Source organism: Caenorhabditis elegans, chromosome V (assembly GCF_000002985.6).
Source record: "Caenorhabditis elegans chromosome V".
Taxonomy (NCBI): domain Eukaryota; kingdom Metazoa; phylum Nematoda; class Chromadorea; order Rhabditida; family Rhabditidae; genus Caenorhabditis; species Caenorhabditis elegans.
In genome coordinates, this window is record NC_003283.11 from 5512696 (window position 1) to 5533962 (window position 21267).

Consider the following 21267-nt stretch of genomic DNA (forward strand, 5'->3'; position numbering starts at 1 on the left):
GAACTGAATGACATCAATATGATAGTTGCAAACATCTTGTGAGAGTTATGAGTTCATTTGTTCAAAGACTAAGTGTGATTGAAGACTAACTGATAGCAAAATTGGATGTGGGTGATAAGGGAAGGTACTGTAGAGCCTATATGGGTATTTTCTAGATCACCGAATTGGTGGCAATTGCCGGAAGTATAAATTGGAAAAATTGGTAGACTGTTCTTGCGAAATATTGATTTTTCAGGCACTAAACTTTTGAAATAGGGCCTTGCGGGACATGCTTATTTTAGTAGGATTATCCAAAAATTTCATTTTAAAAATTAATATTAATCAAAAAAATTAATAAAAATGTAGGAAAATACTCGTTTAATCTGAAAATCGTATTCATTGTTATTGATTAATTTGAAATTTCCTCAATTAATGTCTGGAAGTTGCAGTTCGCGTGAGTAAAGAAGAATTTCAGACATTATTTTAGGTAATTTTTTGAAATTTGATAATAATTTTTTAAAAATCTGATTAAAGATAACAGAATTTTCATGAAATATTTAAGCAGTTTTTTTTCAAATATTTGCCTAACAAATTACCCGGTCTTAACACGACAAATTTTTGTTAAATGCCGAAAGGTGTGCGCCTTTGAAGATTACTGTAGTATCAACAGTACTTTTTTGGCTTCTTCGAAAATTTCATTGATTTTTTTATAGATCTCCGATAAAAATACATCAATTAATCAACAGAAAAAAAAATTTTGTAAAAAACTTGAAAAAATTAAAGCTCAAAAATTATAGTACTATTCTAGCTTAGGTCTCGACACGACAAATTTTTGTTAAATACCAAAATTTGTTTGTTTATCGTGACATGACAGTTTTCGAATGAATTTATTTGTATTGAACAACTAAAAAAATCGACAAAAAATCCTGCAACAAAGAGAGATGGAAATTACAGTACTCTTTAAATGGGCATTATTTTTTCGCATGTACCTACAATTTATCGTGGCGAGACCGGCAATCGTATTGAAGAAATTTTGTTTTAAAAATTTCCCAATAGAGTGATGATAAAATGTTGCTACTTACATCCAAAAAGAAAGAAGTTGTGCAATTGCAAGTGAGAGTGAAGACGGAGCCAAGTTGATAGGGTTATCACAATTAACCGGCAAATGTGGGAGTGCTTGTCTTTGACAAACTGTATGTCCGAAGGTCACGAGAATCTTATTCAATTATAGTGTGTCTAGGTTGGAAATATTGATAGTTTTTGGGGATTTATGTAAATTTAAAATTTGTGTTCAATTTTTCTCATTTGATTTTAAAACAGGAGTTCACAATATCTCAATGAGAAATAAACTGACTAAAGGAAAATTACTGTTTTTAGAAAATAAATGTTTTTCTCTTTTTATTTTCAACTAAAAATATAGTAAAAGTAGTAAATTTGGTTTATAAAACTGCATTTCGTTAATTTCTGTGCCTGAAAAATTATTTTCGTGGCAAGACCCGCCAGTCAGCGTTAGGTATGCGCCTTTAAGTTATACTGTAGCGTTTATATTCAATTTTTCTCATTTTCAATCGATTCGCAACTTAATTCTTCGATAACGAAGCACCTTTCCTTCTTTGAAACTTAATTTTTTATATTATTAAAATTTTCAGCGAGTAATTGAATTATTTTTACAGATGGGATCAGAAATTGACCAAAACGATACAGATTCATCGACGCAGGAATGGTATCGCCTGCTCGTTGTTGAAAAATCAACTACTCTTTCTGATTTTATGACTTCTAAAAGGTTTTAGAGTTCAATTTTAAAATTATTTAACTGAAAAAATGGCTTTTCAGAACAAAAATGGTGTCGGATTTTCCAGAAGAAAGAGAAGAAGCGATTGAAGAAATAATTGAAGTTATCAGCACGTTTCCGATGGATTTTCTACAAAAAGATGAAGGTTTAATTATTTTTAATTTTATTTGACATAATACTTTAAATTTTCAGTATCGCTGCTTCTGAATTACTTTATAAATTCAATCGAATCGTCTGCGCTAACTGGCGGAGCCGTGATCCGCGGAGTTCATCACCTAATTTTGAAATCTAAAAATCTTCCGGATAATTTTGAAGTCTCACTTATTCGAGTTTTATTTAAGTGGGTTTTTTTCTTCAGAAACTATTTTTCAAATGTAATAATAATTTTATTTTTATTTTGCAGAGAAGGAAATGTTCAAAGTTGGGCACAAAAGGAACGGCAGCTGCAGTATGAGATTCTCATTTGGTTCTTGAAATATCGATTATCATGTAATATTCAAATTTCTAACTATTTATATGTTTATATTCTGTTTCAGTCTTGAAAGGCCTCGGCCCAGATTTTTTGGCTACATTTATGAAAAGTGTATCCGGAGAGCGTGATCCGAGATGTCTCGTCCACATGTTCTCGGCATTCCTGGAAGTTTCGAACAATTTCACACTCGGACCATTCACAGAAGACATGTTTGAGACGATAGCCTGCTATTTTCCAGTCGAGTTTAAGCCGGTAAACTAGAAAACGATGGAACATCCTGAATGGGGGATTTACTTCCAAAATAGTCTTGCATTCTGGAAAAAAAAAACGAAAAAATCCAACTTTTAAAACGCGATTGTTCAATTTTCGCAAAATTCCCTCCAAAATGATTTTTAAAAAATTGGATTTTGGAGGGGAATTAGCCAAAATTGATATATAAATCACGGTTTTTAATGTAGGGATTTTTATTTTTTTTTCACTATTTTTTCTTATTTCTTTGACGGTTTTTCTGAATGTTTATTTACCTAATTTCAGACTAAATTTTTCAAAAAAATTTAAGCCTAATTTCACAATTTCAATATCCTATTTTTCCAGCAAAAAACGGATACAATTACACGAGAATATCTCGCTGCTTCGTGTGCTTCATGTCTCGTATCATCCCCATCCTTCGCTCCATTCTGTTTTCTTTTCATCGACGAAAAGCTGAATGACGATGACTGTTCCGATGAAGAATACGAAGATGTTCTGAACCTTTTGGTATGATCATAATTCCTTCCAGGAGCTCGCGGCAATTCTACAGACTTTATAATATGTTTTATTTCAGTTGAAACATTTGAGAAAGTTCTCAAAGAATAGAAAATTGCAGGAAAAATACTATTTTTGAGCACTTTTTTTAAAAATTATTTACTCCAACTGGAATAAAATTTATTTTCAGAAAAAGCAAATATTTTTATATACTCTAAATATCACCAATTTTGATTTTAAAAAATTCATATTTTCAGATCCTAGCTTACAACCGCTTTCCAGCACAGAAGAAGAACCTATCACTTATTGAGCCACTAATCGGAGGAATTCGAAAAATTGGACTAAACCCGAAGAATAAGGGAGAAATGCAGAAATATGTTTCGCAGGCATTTGAAGCGGTTATCAAACTGTGCACAAAATCTTCTGAAACGAATTCGAAAGCGTTGGATGGAATTGTTAGTTCGATTGTTGAAGGTGAATTTTTTTGTCAATTGTACTGTTTTTTTTTTGAATTTCAGATTCTGAGCCGTTCGTTTTACAAGCAGAAATGGGGCTCTGCAAGAAAGCACTAACACTCCTCCGAAGCGCATTCAAAAGTCTCCCAGACAAGAATTCACGTCAAATTTTCAATCAAGTTATTGCCTGGATTCTCAACCTGATTCAAGGTTGGCATTGAACTATAAACTTCCAAAAAAAATTATATTTTTTTGCAGGCGACAGTGTAAATGCAGCTGGAAACCGAGCAGATATCGTACAAGAAGGTCTTGAATATCTAGTAGAATGGATACAACTCGCTTCAGAATACAAAGAACTCTCAATTGAAACACTCGCGGTTTTTGAGCAAAGCATTTTCGAATCATGCTCTAGAGCTCGGGAATTTAAACCACGTGAAGCTATTACTGCAATCTATGAATGTGCATCTGTATGTTTTTAACTTTTCAAAAAATGTTCATTAAAAGATTAAATGATAGAAAATCGGCAATAATGGCCAAGAACTTCTTTTAAAAAATTTATATAATTTTCTAAATTAATTTTGCTCCAAACTTTGCTAAAAAAAAATCATACATTCTCGGAAACTTCAAAAAAAAGCCTGCAAATCGATTTTTTAAATTTTATTCACAGTTTTTCAGCAAATTTTTTGAAAAATTGAAAAACGCTGTTTAAAATTATTGTTCTGAATCAAATAAAAACCATTGAATTTAGCCAGAAAACGCGCGAATTTCGAAACTCAATACAGTTTTTGTTTGCAAAATAAAAAATTGTAAATAGATAATTGTTTTGCAGCACCGTTTTCCGAAAAAAAAATTGTTTTCAATATTTTTTCAAAAAAGGCTTTAAAAATTAACAAACGGTGTTTCAAATTAAAAAAAGAAGACAAAATTAAAAATCAAAAAAATCATATTAATTTTCGAACAAAAACGCCGAAATGCTGAAATTTTTTTCAGTATTCACTTTTGTTATGACAAATTTGAAAAAAAAATTTAAAAGTTTAATAATTTTTTTTCAGTTATATTCTATCGTTTTGGTTCCTATTTTTTCTCTATTCCACCTTAAAAATTGAATATTCTTTCAGGTTTACTTTGAATCGGATTGCGCCTCCGATGAATTAATATCCCAATGCCGAAGCTATATCGCACTTGCTCTTCGTACACCAATTGACACTGATTCAGATTTTCAAAGTCTTTTGAAACTTATCAGAATATACTCTTCAAAAAATTTCGATCAAGTTGAGATTATTCTCGCTGACAATGAAACTAATTCTTGGAGTGAGTTGGCTTTTTTATTTTATAAAAATTTGGCATTGAAAAATTTCCAGACGCAATGAAAGTTCTACCAGTTCTATGTGCAATTAGCTGCTCACAAAGATGGAATTTATTGAAAAATAAGATTGTCGATGAACTTGGATCTACAATATCATCGTCTACAGAAATCAGTTATCTAATTTGTTATGTGCAAATGATGGAAAAATGCAAAAAAGATCCTCAATTGTTCCACCAACAATTTGAAGTTTTTGAATCAGTCTTGTACAAAGTAAGCCAGATGCAAAATTTTGCAATTATTGCAGCAAAAGTACGGTACCCGGTCTGTCTTCGAAAAAAAATTATATTTTTCTTCAGGGAAAATCTAAAAAGTGAAAAACAAAAATTTTCGATTTTCCGGAAAATCAAAAAATGGAAAAAAAAAATTCAGAAAATTTACCATAAAACTCAATTTTTTGTCAAGTTTTGTATATGCTGATGAGAAGAAACATAGGAAAAAAACAAACAAAACATTTCAATTTTTGATTTTTAAAAAATTGATTTTTCTATTTTGCGGAAAATCGAAAAAAATCGTATATTTAATACAAACATAAAATTTTATTTTTCCCCCTTTTTTTCCAGAAGAAATCGAAAAATCTATTCAATGGCAGTTTGTATAAAAAGAAGAAAAATTACCAAATTTTTTTTGCAAAATTTTGCGCGATTTTTTTTCGAAAAATCAAATTTTTATTCGAAATCTCGGACAAACTAAAAAAAAACAAAAATTTTAGATTAAAAAAAAAATCTAAAAACGACAAATTTTGATTAAATGCAAAAGGGTGAGGCGCAAACTCTTTTGCACTAAACACAAATTTATCGTGTCGAGACCCACGGCCACCGTATTCTGCATCAAACTGTAATAAGCATTATAATTCAGACCGATTGCAATGAACCTGTGAGCGTTTCATATCTGATGCAATCAATTTCCCTGCTACTTTCTGAAGATGATCATCAGAAGTTTATGAATCAAACAACAACCAGATATCAAAGTCTTGAAGGATCATCACTTGACAATTTCAATCAAAAGTATCGACTCGCATATCTCCAAAATAAGGCAATTTAACTGGCTCATGTGAAATAATAAAACAATAGATTCAATTTTCAGAATACAAATGATTTGAAAACTATTGCCAACTTGAAATTGCCAGAACGGACGATACGTCAGCTATTTTTCGCGATTTGCAACAGGGAGGCGGAAAACGAAAATAATAGTGAAATTCCTGAACAGTTGAGATTTTTTTTAATTTTTAAATTAAAAAAAATTAATTTTTAAAAGTATAAATTAAATACACTTTTCCAGACACCATATCGCGGAAATCAAGGCGAAATTATTACGAAATGCACCAAATTCTTTATCTGCATTCGAGCAATTTCTGACAAACATTTCTGGAAGCACTGAAAGCCCTTTTGAATATCTTTTGGATTTTGATAGTTTCGATTCGAATCCTGATAGATGCAGATATGAGACCGCAAGCCCTCTATGGAGACAACGAATTTTCTGTCAAATTGTTCCGATTTTCAAAAGAAAATTCGAGGAGCCTGGATCCCAGAAGCACGTTCTTGTCGAGATGCTACCACATCTTTTGACATTCGCAGTTCCATTGGATTTTCAGCAACTGAAGAAACAATTCGCTATGGTTTGTGTTCGAGAATGACATTATTACCCAAATGCGAAATTTTCCGACTTTTACGCCAAGAATACTGTAACTGGTCTCGACGCGACACATTTTTTGGTTAATACAAAGTGGCATGTGCCTTTGAAGAGTACTGTAGTTCCAAACTCTCGTTGATGCTTCTATGAAAAAACGAAGAAAACTCCGCAGTAACGAGAGTTTGAAATTACAGTACCCCTTGAAGGCGCACACATTTTTTTTCAATTTGTCGTGTCGAGACCGGGTACCGTAGTGGGCTGCAATTGCCGTTCGGCCAATTGTTTGTCGAAAAATTCGACAATTTGCCAATTTGCCGCAAATTTTTCATTTTCGGCAAATTGCCGGTTTGTCGATTTGCCGGAAATTTTCATAATTTTTTGTCGAGAAATTCGACACTTTGCCAGTTTGCCGGAAATTTTCATGATTTTTGTAGACAAATTCGTCAGTTTGCCGATTTGCCGCAAATTTTCGATTCCGGTAAATTGCCGGTTTGCCGAATTGCCGGAAAATTTTTTCAATTCTGAAACTCTGAAATTTCCAAAAAAAAATGTACAAAACCACAATTTGCCGATTTGCCGGAAATTTCAATTCCGGCAATTTTCCGATTTGCCGGAAAAAATCGTTTTCCACCCACCCCTAACCTATACATACTGCAATTCTCCTGTCCAACTAATTGAAAACTACAGTAACCCATCGAAACTTGTTTCAGTTGTTGCCAGTTCTAATTCAAACAATCGGCATGGAAGATGTCATCCCAAGCCACGTCACACGGACTATTCCAATGTTTCTTACAATCTCTGAACCTCTTCAGCCAAAAGATCTCGGAACAGTCGTCAAATATCTGTGCTCCATTACAAGGGACAACGACTCGAATATGGTATTTCTGTGTATTTCAACGTCCGATAATTTGATTTTTTTGTTGCTGTTCAGACCAACTTGGAGGATGCGTTGAATGGATTGAACATTTTGGCGCGACGACAGCCACCGAAGTCATTGCATTCTGAAGTGCCACTTGTGGTCACGTCAATCAACAAAATCTTGGGTCACAAAAAGAGGTTGCTTCGAATGATGGCGGCTGATGTGAAAAACAATTGGTAATGGGTGTTTGAGTCGACCAAAATATGATAAATGTGTTTTTTGTTTTCAGGGAGATGGTTATCACCAAGTAGATGGACGTCGAATCAACTCAATTCCGGGTTATTAACGACAAACTAGATATACTTTTGTTTTGTCCTAAATTGTTTTTTTGTTGTTTTTTTTTTCATTTTCATTGTTCGTCGTATTTTGTATTGAATTTTGCTCGAATTCTATGAATCAGTTTTATTATTCACTACTTCTATTGCTATATAGAATATTCATTAATGTCCTAAAGATTCAAGAATTGAAACATTTTTCAGATCTTGTAGTTAAGTTATCGACTCATTTTGCAAATCTTGAGAAAGGTTTTGAGATTCAAATTGATTTTCCGGGAAAATATCGATTTTCTGACATTAAAAAAAGCGATAATTTGTGAAACCCTAGAGAGCCCAAAAATGTATTACGCATTTGTGAACATTTTTGATTTTTCCCGTTCCCGGTCTCGCCACGATTTCTTTCTAATTTAAATATCGAGGCCTGCGCCTTTAAGTATACTATACATAGTACAGTACCCCATTTCCCGTTTTTTTTTCACCAAAATAATAATTTTGTTGAAAAAAAATTCGATTTTTGCATCGAAAGTACCGACACCCGGTCTCGACACGATAATTTTTTAATTAAAAAAGTGTGCGCCTTTAAAAAAAGTAAAACTGTAGTTTAGAACTTTCGTTTATGCGAAGTTTTCACAATATTTATATATTTTTCAAATAAAAGTGTATTAATTTAATAACGAACTGAATAATTTTAAAAAATCGTGCGGAAAACTATCAAATTTCTGCTGCAACGATAGTTTGAAACTACAGTACTCATTAAAGGCGCACTACTTTTCGAGTTTAGCAAAAATTTGTCGTGCCGAGACCCTTTACCGTATTTTTGGCGCGAAATTTCGCGTCTATGTTATATTTCATTCGTTGAAAGGACGAAAAAAATTGGATAAAAGAATTCATTACTGGGTAATGTAAAAGGCCTATAATTTTTCGATTTATCGATATTTCGAAAAATATCCCTAAGTTTTGGAAATTTTTATTATTCCTAGTTTTGTAGGAATTCCTAGTAAAAGTTTTCTCATGTCTTTTGTAAACATGATAAGCAAATTTTTTTTTAAATCTCGATTATTTCTGGAATAAAAAAAAAATTTCGACAACACCCTGGCGTAGACCTACTTCACATTCCTGCCAACTCAAAAAATAAACCTTAAAAATTCTCAGCTTGAACTGTATTGTTGAAAATAAACTGATTTCCCACACAAAACATTATAATAGAATCACATAATCATGAACATGAATAAATAGGCAAAGAAAAAATATGATTGATGCCCAGCAGTACCCAGGCCGTTATTCTTTCTCACCCCACAAAATACAACAATACCGATTCGAGAACATGCGCGCGCATTGCGATGTGACCGACCGGTTCGATGTTTCCTAACACTGAGTCTTTCGCTCTCTTATAGGTTCTCGCTCTTTTTGCCATTGCGCACAAATCGATTCTTCATTTTTATTTACTGTTCTTTTCACTCTCTGCCTGGGGCTTTCTTTTATGATTAGCGGTTAGGCGAAACTCTCCACTTTTCATCACTTATTGATTGACGTTCACAACTTTTAGATAAAGATCTAGGTTACAATAAATTGTGACTATCTTGAGAATTCTCTACCTACAGTATCCCACGTCTTTCCTAAAATCACTCTGAGCAAAGACCGGAATCCCCCCGATAGCTTCTCCCTCGTCACTCGTGATATGTAGTATTGATAGAAATACGACCTCTACTGACGCCAACTGAACCAGTTATTGACGTCAAATCATCCATGCGATGACTCATCACTCCCCGCCGAATCAGTTGATTATCAAGCAGTAGCACTGTTGTTAGTTGGTGAGGTAGTGTTCATGAAACATTTGGTTGGATTTTAACCTAATAGGTTTTCACTTTCTGAATTTTTTGCTTCGAATTTGTTTCATTTAAACATATCAGTTGCTAACTTGATGACCTAGTTCTCTCTTGATCCAAACTGATGTCCGATTTTTTTTCTTTTTTTTACCTGGACCGCAAATATACAGTTATCTATTATTAAGAAATTTGTCTCAAAGCAGAACAAATTTTTAAAAAAATTGTTTCTACTTTAACGGCTTATATCTCGGTTCACCTTATATTTACTGAAAAGCATTTTAAAGCTAAAATGTAGAGAAATATTTTGCACATATTTTGCCAGTTGGAAATTATTTGGTAAAACCTAAACGAACTTATTGTGATATCCATGAGCTGTCAAAGAAAAACAACTTACAGTATTGAAAAATTCGGTGTTTTTTGGCAATTGGACACCTTTTCCAACTTTGTTTTTGAACAGCTAAAGTATACTTTTTTCGGAAAATTTTAATGAAACATACCCCTAAATCTACCAGCTTTAATTTTTAGTGTCTAGTTTTTAAATTCCCTGCCAAATCGTTTACACACATTTTTAAAAATAAAGTTTCTTACCTATTTTAATTCTAAAAATTCAAGCTTTTGAAAATTACAATATTTCAAAATTTGATCGTCTGACTCTATTTGTGCACTGTTGTTTATTTTACGAACATTTTTATCCTACGTAACTGTAGCCTACAAATAAGTTGAAAAATTTCTTAAACATTGTCTGCTGAATTTACAAATTACCGTATTTTCCCTACTCCGCTTTGGCAGCTTATATTTCGGTTCTCATTGGTTTTCTCAAGAAATTTGCAACTGACAAAGTATGTGAAAAATATTTTTATATACTTTAATAGTTCAGCATTTTTTGATAAAGCCATCGACAACCAAGATATAAACTGTTAAAGTGGAGAAATGAGGGTTCAAGACTAATAGGGAAAATAGAACAGTTGCCTCTAGCTTTTCGGTTTTGCAGATTTTTTAAATTATTCATTTAAAGTATAAATATTGTAACATTTATAGACTTTTGTTAAAAATTGCCTTGAAAAGTTTGAAATTTGCTTGAAAACTTGAACATCTGACACTCTACTTTATTAACACCGCAACCGCCATTCATTTTTAACATAGGCCTCACATCAGTTCGCAAAAGTCAAGTTCAAGTACATTTGTCCACTACCACTTTTTCATAACATATCTGTCTGTATCCATCTCTCCGTCTCTCATATCTCTCTGCTTTCCTGGTATCTAAATCGCATCTGTTTCATCTTTTATTGCATTTCGATCAAGATAAACTGGGTGAATTCGCGCAGAACTGTCCTTTTCCTTCTTCTCTGCCGCCATTTCAGTTATGCCCCTTAATTTCCAATTTTATCAGATTCTTGCGTAACACTTCCCAAAGTCTTCAAAATTTCCTTTTTCTAAAAAGTTGACAAAAAGGTTTCCTGTTGCCCATGCCATTTTTGTATTCAAAAGAGACTGTATCAGCAGTTTTGTTTTGATGGCTGCACTCTTTTGTCAACGTTGCCCTGTCTTTTGTCAAAAAATACCTCAACTTACAGAATCAAACCTATACCTATGCAAATCAAATGAAACTTCGATTTTTTGTATTAATAACCGGACTTTTTTGTATCTCGAACCAGGAATTGGTGTCGAAAGCTGAAGGATGCTTCCTGCGATGTGTTGCACAATGTGTCGCGTTTGTTGAAAAGGTGAGAAACGAATTGTTTAGGTTTCAAAATACAAACGAAACTGAATTGCACTTTTTGTGAATAAGATTTTTTAACTGTGGGGTAAAATCTGTGGAGTTTCAGCCCCAAATTACAGAAACTGTCTCAATGAAGGGTGTTGCTTTTCCGTTTTTTTTTTCAGGAAAATTGAAAGACTGAAAATTATTTACTTTTTTGCAAAAAAAAAATGTCTTAACATTTGCCACAATTTGCCATAATCAAATCAAATATCAACAAAAATTAAGAAAAAATGATAAATTTAGCAGGGAAATGTCAAAACTAAGTCATTCATTTGAGCGGAAATTCAAAAATAATTTGGGCCTTTCGAATTTTTTCAGCAAAATTAAAAAATATATAAATACTTTAAAAAAATTAACTATTAGAAAAATACAGTTTTTGAGATTTTTTCTGTTATTTAGGGCAATATTCTCACAAAAAACGTCGGTACCAAAATTTCTACCTTCCGCCTGCCCCGTGCCTAAAAATACGCCTGAACAGATCTTCGTTTCACTACACATTTTGTTTGATTTAATTTGAAAAATCGAAATATTGCAAAGCTTGGCAATTTACAAACAATACTGTAGTTCAATTTCTGAATTCTGCAGTTATTCTTTTTTTGCAAAAGGTAGTCTGTATGTCTACAAAAACGTCTACCACCTGCAAGACACCACAAATTGATTCTAGGACAAGGAATACACGGAGTAACTCGAGCCAAAGTAAAAATATTGACTTTGCTGAAACACTATGACGTCAGAAGTATAGCAACAAATATTCCGGACACTTTGTTTTTACTGTGGAAATTTAAAATTCTTTGTAGCTGGGGAAATTTGTGTTGTTTTGAAAAAAATTATCTGAAACTGTTTTAAATGTTTTCAGAGCGATTCTACACAACAGTCTTTAGATGCTTGCAAACCACAATGCCAGAAACTTAATAACAAAAACTTATGTGTAAGTTTATTCATTATAATCTTCAATATTCTCCCTATATATGTATTCCATTTCAGTCAGACAATACTTGCTGGAGCACGTGTAATGGAGAATTAGTCCCTGAAAAAACACTACCAGCACCGACGAATCTGACACTGAAAGGTGTCCGTGGACTCTCGTGGAGCCCGGTGCCTGGAGCTGTTATGTATTATATCGGATATCGAACATTGAACAGTAAAACGTTTACCAGTGACGACTTTGTGGTGAGCGACAGTTTTTTTTTGGGTTTTTTTTGTTAAATTAAATTTTCAATCAGATTACGGAAAAGCAAACCGTCGATCTGAGCACTTTGACAAACATCGATCCATGCTCCGAACTCGAGGTTGCAGTTGCCGCGTTTTCAGAAGATGGAATTGGAAATGAGAGTAAAGAATTGAAGATATCAAGTCCAAAACCAACAGCCAATCCAAAATTGGATTTATTGGAATTACAATACCTTGTAAGTGATAAGTGAACTTTGTGTTCGTGGAATGGAAAGAGATAGAAAATGCAAAATCAAAAAGAGTTCACAATTAGAAATGACGCAATCGATGATGTCCCGATGGAATTACATTTGTAATAATTGTGAAACCGAGAGAATATTGTAAAAGTGAAAAAAGGGCAAAATTCACACGTCGAGAACTCATTTAATGGATTTGGGCTAAATAATAGTCCAACATGACCAAATATCATAGAAATATCATAGACACTCTACAAAATTTTCAAAAAAAAAAGAACAGATTTTTCAAAACTTCCAGTCAAAGTTTTGGTAAATTGCCAAAATTTATAAAAAATGTAGCCATTTTGGAAAATGTTGAGCGTTGCTGAAGATTCGAACCAATATTATGCTCAATTATAAATATCAACTAAAAATAATTAGAATATTAAAGTCTTAGAATATAAATTTTTATTTTTCGATTTCCGAATACTTTACAATTATGTAATTGGTTTTTGTAATGGCATTCATTCTTCAATAATTTCAGAATACCACCCTCGTCAGTGACTTCTACCAAGCCAATGCAACTGTACACGTTGAGTTCCGATATAAAACAGATCGTAAGTTGTTCTGGCCAAGTTTGGTCCGAAAAATATAGGCTTGGTTGAGAAGTTTGGGCAAATGTTTAATCTAACTCCTGCCAAAGTCCTACTAAAATTTAAAATTTCATAAAAAAATTTTTAAGTCAAAGTCTTGCCCAACTGTTGCCAAGAATTGCCAACCAGACCCGTGCAGCACATTTACAAAATCCCAGTTTCTCATCGTTGCCTTGATGGTTTTTTTGAAAATTTATGTAGAAGTATAGAGAAATATTAGCATGTATTAAAAGTAATTATACTTCCCTTTTAAAATTTCGAAAAGTTGCTCAAAATCTGCCTCAAAGTCGCAATGCCAATTTCTGAACCAAGTTTATATTTTTTTAGCGAGAGTTGTTGAATTGAGGTCTATTATGTCATTTTTCCTGCCTATACCTTATTCCAATTTGTGTGTTTCAGCTTGGTTCCTTGGCCCGGACGATTTGGATGTTCAACCATTATTTCACCTGATCTCCTGTGTAGACCCAGATCTAAGCCAAGGAATTCCAGTTCCAGATTTTGTAAGTTTCCAGTACTTTTAGTACGGTTTTGTCCACTACGAAATGTTTAAGGATGTTCACGTGAAAAACAGTACGATCTCTACTTCAATTGGATCCGATATGATGGATCGAAAGTGTCGTTACGTGTATTATTTGCAGGTAACTTGGATTTTTAATGGTCTCATTTAAAAATTAAACTTCTTGTTTCAGAGTGTAATGAGCAAAAAGTGCAATACAATGACAGAAATGCCATCCCCACCATCTTCAGCTTTACAAACAATTCAAGTTGGTAAGTTCTTCAGGGATTTAAGATTTAACATTTAAGATTTAAAATTTTAAAGTTTTAAACTTACCCTAAAAGTTTCAGAATGCGACATTGTAAAAAATGCGCCATGTGTCAAAGTTCCCAGTTATCAACCGCCGCTTTGTGGAATGGTGGAAAATGTTGCATTTTCTGTTTTGGTAAGATTACTACCGTCTCAACAAGTCGCCAATTAAAAAATTTTCAGTCTCGTGACCGTGAAAATCTCAATGATCCAGCTTCCAATCTGACAGTCAATGTGACATTCATACCAGTTACCAGAAATAATGAAATGCCAACACTGTATTACATTGGAATTTTTGGAACTGCTTCTGAATATCATACAAAGGAAGAGGAAACATTTTTGGGTGTAAATATTACTCACGTTATTGGGAAAGAATCAAGCTGTACTGGGTTCGATAGTTCTGGGAATTGTTTGGTATGTGATTTTGATTTCGAAAAAAAATATATAGCAGGTTGAATTTTTTTACTTGTTTAAAATTATAAGTTTACATAAGAAAATATAAAATGGTGCAATTATCGAAAAATCGACAATTCAAAAAGTTCCAAACTGAAATATCAAATTACATAAAAATTTTTAAAATATTCCACAAAAGTGCAAAAAACCTACACTTTTATTTAGTTGAGAATTAAGCTCCAAATCGCAGTCGACATATTAGAACGTCTAAAACAGGTTTTGAGTAATCATAAAATGTGATTCTTTTGGAAACCCTGAAATTATAATTTTAGTGATGAGATTTTGAAAATTGTTCTCAAAATCTACTTCTTAAAATGGATTATGCCAGGAATTTGTCAAAATACATTTATAGTATGATCGAATACTATAGTGAAACCTTCCAAAAAATTGTAGAATTTTAAAAACTTTCAGTTAAAATTTTGGTAAATCGCCAAATTTTCCAAAACATTTGGCTTAACCCTCTATAATTAGATCATTGTGGTTCCATAGGCTTGTTTTTAAGTTCAAAATTATCCATTATTACAGGCGGAAAATCTGAATCGCTCTATTGTATTACAAGGTATCCATCCGAAAACCTTATACGGTCTTACTATCTGCGCTGTAAAGGATATTCGAAACTTGACTCTACCGGATGTCACATTGGATTCAAAATCGTTCAGAGCAAAAGCTGATAGGATTATGCTTGTTGCCCATAGTAAGTTCTTTTTCAGTCTCACACACCTTGGTTGGTACAATTTGCATGTGTTCCAGCTCACCACACTTATTCACTTGTTCCTTATCAATTACTAATCCAACCTGACGATTTATCACCCACTAACTCTAAATCTCGGGAACCACGGGAATCTGATGACTATGAAGATCATAACGAAGCAGTGAATATCACTGAAACTGAAGCAACTGGGAACCTTTCATTTGTCTACCATCGGTCATTTTGGGATAATTCAACGGACAGTTCACTCGTGAATATAACCGAAAGCTATAGAACACTACCATTTAACCAAACATTAAACGGGACAGATTATGAAGAATACGAAGATTTCAATTCAACTACCACAACTACAACCACTACAGTTACCAACATCCCAACGGAAAGTGAAAAACATCGGTGGTATTTTTTGCATTTTTTAAAGAAAGTGTATAGACTATAGAAACTATAAAAAATATGGCACCTCACATACTAATGCCTTTTGTCCGATACATCCTGAAAACATTATTGCTATGGTACGTCATTTTCAGCGAGCAACAACCCTGTTGGAATGATTATTGGAATTGTCATTGGTTCACTGGTCGTTATCCTAGTCGCAATTGTAGTTATTTGGTTCTATTTCCGAAAGAAATCTGAAAATATGAAATTTAAATTCCAAATGGAACAAGTTGGAAAGAATAATATGAATCGATACATAGACTTCCCAATTATGGCAGCTAAGTATGAAAAGCATTTTTATGAACTGATAACTAATTAGAGAATAATTTCAGAAACGATATTTGGGAAATCGAGCGTCGCAACTTGATTATCCACAATGACAAGAAGCTTGGCTCCGGTGCTTTTGGTGCAGTTTACCTTGGAAAATTAATTGGTAAATCGCTGGCTCACAAAGATGCGAATTCTCCACTTGGAATCAACTTGATGCGTGCTGAAAACTGTCAGGTCGCTGTGAAAATGCTTCCAGAATATGCAGATGAAATGTCCAAACATGAGTTTCTCAGAGAAATCGCTTTGATGAAAACTCTAGGCTATCATGAAAGGTAGTTGTTATTTTATTAATAAAACAAATGTTTTCATCAAGAATTAAAATTTCCAGACTTGTCAACATGTTGGCATGTGTCACAGAATCCGAGCCACTTTGCCTGGTTGTCGAGTACTGTGACAACGGAGATTTGCTTAAGTTTTTGAGAGAAAGATGCAAGTACATGATGAAGCTTGATGATCTCGGAATCAACTATCATGATCCACCAGAAAATGAAAATTATGACACAAATATGATTGTCACTCTGAAGCAGCTTCTGCAGTTTGCAGTTCAAATTAGCTATGGATTGGTCAGTTGACATTGTCAAACTTTTAAAAAATTAATTTTTAGGAATACCTTTCCCAAAAAGGGTTCGTCCATCGTGATGTGGCTGCGAGAAACGTTCTTGTTCACGAAGGAACTGCATGTAAAATTGGAGATTTTGGGCTTTGCCGTTATATTTATGCTGATCAGTCCCAGTACAAGAGCAAGGTAACCTATTAGACACCATTTTAAAACTAAACTAAAATTTTGACAGGGAGGAAAACTACCACTCAAATGGATGTCACCAGAAGCAATTCGACACTACGAGTTTTCGATTAAAAGTGACATCTGGTCATTTGGAATCCTTCTATTTGAAGTTATCACTCTCGGTGGCTCTCCGTATCCTGGAATGCCTCCAGAGGATGTTCTTCCATTCTTGGAGGGTGGTGGTAGAATTGAAAAACCAGACAATTGTCCCGAAAACTTGTAAGTTTTATATATCAGTTTGAATGTAATGAATGTTCGACGGCATTGTTTCAGCTACGATGTAATGATGCAATGTTGGAATGCGGATCCAGATGATAGGATAGAGTTTTCGGATGTTCGAATGCAGCTCGCGACACAGTTGGAAGATATCACTGAAGACTACAGTTATCTGAAATTGGACGCCGCGAAAGATTATTATAATGTTCAATACGGCGATGAAAAGGTTGGTATTGAAATATTATTCAGAGAGATCGTTTTTAAAAATTCCTTTTTGACTCAAAAGTACAACATATGGTCTCGACACGACCGGAATTATTTGCCAATACTGCAAAAAATGTTCTGGGTTGCTTTAAAATTAAAAATTTTTTTGACATTATTTTCTATACTAATTCAACAAATCTGTAACGTTTTGTACCTGTAGCGACCACTATGACTGAAATCGTGGCGAGTCCCACTGGGAAAAATAGCGTGTGCCTTTAACCGACATATCACAGTTTTTCGAATGTACCATACAGTCATTTCCACTTCTCGGTGCCAATTTCTTCCTATTTTTCTTGTTATTTTCCGCTTGAAAATCTGTTTTAGAGATTTAATTATTACATGCTCAAAATAAGAAAGAATTTATTTTGGCTTAGAGGGACTTCCTCTTTTAAAAATCTTAGTTGTGGCGAGACCAGACACCGTATTCTCCAGTAAAATAATTTCCGAAATTGTAAAATTGCGAAACTCCAAATATTCTCAATTTCCAGAAAACGGACGTCGTAATCATCCCAGATGAAATCATCAAGCCATCAAAGCTAATAATGGACGATATCTCAGAAAAGAATCTAGTAATTGAGCAATAGTGTTTTCATTTGTCATTGCTTCTTGTGATACTCAGAGTTTGTTTCGTTTTCCTTTAAGAAAAACTTTAAAAAATTTGTTTCAAACTTACATACTTTAAGTTACGTGTACCGGTTCTCACTTGAGGGGTTCTCGATTGTTTTCTCTTTTGTACATTCAATTTTTTGTGAATAATTTTATAATAAAGAGCAATTAGTTCCTTGAAAACTTTATTAAAGTTTCAGCGCAAAATGAACAAAGAAGAGTAATAAGACCTGACAAATGAGCATAATTGAGGAATTGAAGATCGCAAAACGTTTTTTTTTGCATTAAAATTACAGACAATTGATTGAATAAGATACCTATTTATGTTTGAATGCGTAACAAGTTATATCATTCTTTTGAAGCTGACAGAACATCTCACTCCGAGCCACATAGCTGAAGTCATCGATTGAGCAGAATACCGAAAAATAACCGCCGAGTTCGCTTTCTGCATTCTTTTGGATTAGACGTTTTGACAGAGCCACAGTTCGCGTGATATACTGAAATATGTCTACCTAATTATAGAGTTTGGGAGTAGTTTTCTGTTAAAGACATGAGGAATAAGTGGAAAAAAGATGTGCGGTGCTTTTCAAAGCAACTTTTTTTGAGCAACTTTTTGAATATTTGAATCAAGCAGCAAACGATTTTTTCCGACAAATCGGCAAATCGGCACATTGCCGGAATTGAAACTTCCGGCAAAGCAAGGCAACCTGCCGATTTGTCGAATTTGTCGGAAAAAAAATTTGCCGAAAGTTTTCGGCAAATTGTGATTTTGCATTTTTTTTCTTGGAATTTTCAGAATTTCAATTTCGAAATTGTACGTATCCTACGAATGTTCCTACATCACCGGCAAATCGGCAAGTTGCCGATATTGCCGAATTGGCAGCAATGAGGAAATGTCGATTGTTTTCCAGCGATAACTTGAAAATTTAACAAACACAAAAGTTCTCTAATAAATTGCTGGTATATCGTTGGCAGATAATTTCTAGGTATGCTACTCAACAACAAACTATTGTCAGAATGTTGCAAAAGTTTGCGAGAGAGCTACTACTCTCAAAAGAGCTACTACTCACTTTGTTCATCAGATCCTTCAATTTTTCACTGCTACACTTCGGATCCTTCGGCTCTTCCTCATCTTCTCCGTCTCTTCGTGGAACAAATTGAGCTGTGAAGATCTTTGATGCCAAGGCAATCACCTAAATGTTCATTATATAAGGTATTTTCTATTTATATACTCTTCTTACATTTTTCTTCGACCTGAACTTGCACGGCGCTCCGCACTTTCCACAACAGTCGTTAATCGGTGGCGGAAGAATAGACAATGGTTGCTGACGAATTGTAACCGGCGGGGCTGTTACATAAGCTGACGGAAGCTGAATAATCTGAGGAGTAACTTGTGGCATTGGTTGGGGACGCTGGGGAGGAAGGAAGTACTGTTGGCATGCAGCTGGAAGTTGAACTGGCATATATGGTACTGGACGATATGGAAGTGGTCGAGTGATGAATGCTTCTGGAGAGTATCCAGATGGAAATTCTCGAATATAAGTGATGGATTGTGTTGGAATTGAAGCATTTAGAACATTTAAATCTAACTTGCTATCCACTTTCTCATCTGTTGTCACTGCTGAAGCCGGCTTCAACTTCTCAAGTTCCTTCTCAAAATCATCATAGTTCTGGAACAGTGTTGTCTACAAATTCTGATGACACATAAAGTATAATACCATTTTACCAGTTGTTACTAGAGATTCTTTATCGACTGAAGACGAAATGACCGGTGGGGAAACCTTTTGTAGAGTCGGTTGCTGGGGAGCAATTTGGTAAGTATTTGCTGGGTAATAATATTGAATCATTGGTTGAGATGTATGTTGTGGCATTTGTTGTGGGATATAGGATGCCTGAAAAGTTATTTAACATTCAGTTTTTAGGAACGGGTTTTCAAAAATGATTGAATAAACTGAATGCCGTATCTTGGTGATCTTTTTGTTTCATCAAAAAATGATTTCTAAAAAATAGTATAGAAATTTGCGAAATTCACGTCAGAACTTTTTTTTTCAAATTTCACGTATCGTGAATTCGCTAGATGTTTGCATTCCTTCTTAAAGGCACACGGATTTATTCAGATTGGCCTCGCCGCGAAGAACGGTTCATGGTGGTTTTTTAAAGTGAATTTTGCCGTTTTCTTTTCATTTTTCTGTTAAAAATTGTTGTAAACATGTTTTCAAATTACAAAAAAAAGGTTTTTTTCTTCAAAAATGTGTTTTCGCCCTGAAAATGGGTAGAAAACTGGTTTTAAACAATTTTAAACAGAAAAACGAAAAGAACTACCATAATCTTTTTTGCGCGCCGAGACCCATCTTAATAAATCTGTGCGCCTTTATTACGGGAGCGCAAAGTTTTGAGAATGCGTATTGCACAACCTATTTGACGCGCAAAATATCTCATAGCGAAAACTACAGTAATTCTTTAAATGACGACTACTGTAGCGTGGTGTCGATTTACGGAATTCATTTATTAATCGATAAAAGATTTTTAAAAACACAAAAATGACGAACAAAATACATAAAGAACATTGAAATAAATCGACACAAGCGCTACAGAAGTCATTTAAAGAATTACTGTAGGTTTCGCTGCGAGATATTTTGCGCGACAAATGTGTTGTGTGATACGCATTCCTAGAATTTCGTGGTCTCGTAATTAGTTTAGATGCAGGTTCATAGTTAATTTTTTTTGATATTTGTGAAATGCCAAATTGAATTAGCACGTGGTGTCAGAAAGTCCCATTTCGCTTTGATCTACGAAAAATGCGGGAGAAGAGACGCAGACATCTCATCTGATTTCGCGTGGTTAAGAGTGTGCTGACGTCACAATTTTTCTGGGGAAAAATTCCCGCATTTTTTGTAGATCAAACCGCGATGAGACTTTCTGATACAACGTGAATTAGGCAGGAAAATCGTTTAGCAAATTGCAAAATTGTTTTAATTTTTCTTTAAATTTTCCTTATGTATTTTTCATCGATTTTTTGTATTAAAATAATAAAAAATAAGCATTTTCAAGACCAGAATTTTTAGAACTATAATTGAAACTCATTGAATATTCTCAGGCTTTTTTGTTTCTCCCAAAAATTAAACATCATGAGAATCAAGATTTAATCACCTGATATCTTGTGGCAGTTGCTGGCTGCTGTTGTGCATAAGCTTGATAATAATTAGCCGATCCACACATGTAACCTCCACAATTGTTGGCAGCTGCCGAATTTACAGAAAAGTACAAAAGCAAAAGTATAGGAGCTAACATTTTTGATACAAAAATGTCAAATGACTTATTACTTTCATTGCGTCATTCTTTTATAGAAGATTAAAAAGCTAAAACTAGAAGGATTTCGTGCCACCCGGCATCGGCACTCTCATTATC

General features: G+C 33.9%; 3 protein-coding genes and 2 non-coding genes across 6 annotated transcripts; 3 read left to right on the forward strand and 2 right to left on the reverse strand.

The window, feature by feature from the left end:
- Window positions 1–1652: 1652 nt before the first annotated feature.
- On the forward strand, window positions 1653–7763 carry mms-19 (MMS19 nucleotide excision repair protein; the record flags this gene model as incomplete). Its single annotated transcript, NM_072056.5, has 17 exons — window positions 1653–1762; window positions 1813–1916; window positions 1964–2111; window positions 2175–2260; window positions 2308–2495; window positions 2838–2999; window positions 3245–3461; window positions 3506–3652; window positions 3701–3909; window positions 4561–4753; window positions 4804–5018; window positions 5664–5840; window positions 5892–6013; window positions 6087–6423; window positions 7148–7315; window positions 7369–7532; window positions 7586–7763. The coding sequence occupies 17 exons, from the start codon at window positions 1653–1655 to the stop codon at window positions 7605–7607; spliced, it is 2769 nt and encodes a 922-aa protein (NP_504457.2). The 3' UTR covers window positions 7608–7763.
- Window positions 7764–8944: 1181 nt separating this feature from the next.
- On the forward strand, window positions 8945–9072 carry C24G6.11. Its single transcript, NR_068755.1, has one exon. It is a non-coding gene; the product is annotated as an Unclassified non-coding RNA C24G6.11 (non-coding RNA).
- A 1959-nt stretch (window positions 9073–11031) lies between these two features.
- hir-1 (receptor protein-tyrosine kinase) lies at window positions 11032–18038 on the forward strand. 2 transcript variants are annotated; one of them, NR_155252.1, is made up of 19 exons: window positions 11059–11181; window positions 12076–12147; window positions 12204–12389; window positions 12443–12625; window positions 13149–13221; window positions 13657–13757; window positions 13809–13895; window positions 13947–14025; window positions 14104–14198; window positions 14246–14476; window positions 15041–15209; window positions 15266–15623; window positions 15752–15941; window positions 15992–16261; window positions 16318–16552; window positions 16594–16734; window positions 16781–16992; window positions 17047–17215; window positions 17742–17837. NR_155252.1 is itself a non-coding variant. In NM_072057.7 (18 exons), the coding sequence occupies exons 1-18, from the start codon at window positions 11059–11061 to the stop codon at window positions 17835–17837; spliced, it is 2712 nt and encodes a 903-aa protein (NP_504458.1). In that variant the 5' UTR covers window positions 11032–11058; the 3' UTR covers window positions 17838–18038. The 2 variants fall into 2 exon arrangements, 1 of the variants encoding a protein (NP_504458.1); NM_072057.7 differs by lacking the exon at window positions 15266–15623 and having other exon boundaries at window positions 11032–11181; window positions 17742–18038.
- On the reverse strand, window positions 12693–12713 carry 21ur-12866. The gene has a single exon (NR_068756.1).
- Window positions 18030–21160, reverse strand: grl-1 (Ground-like domain-containing protein). Its single transcript, NM_072059.2, has 5 exons — window positions 21010–21160; window positions 19578–19751; window positions 19101–19529; window positions 18930–19052; window positions 18030–18356 (listed from the first exon to the last, which is right to left on the reverse strand). Exons 1-5 carry the CDS (start codon window positions 21148–21150, stop codon window positions 18177–18179), a joined length of 1047 nt encoding a protein of 348 aa, NP_504460.1. The 5' UTR covers window positions 21151–21160; the 3' UTR covers window positions 18030–18176.
- Between the last annotated feature and the right edge of the window lie 107 nt (window positions 21161–21267).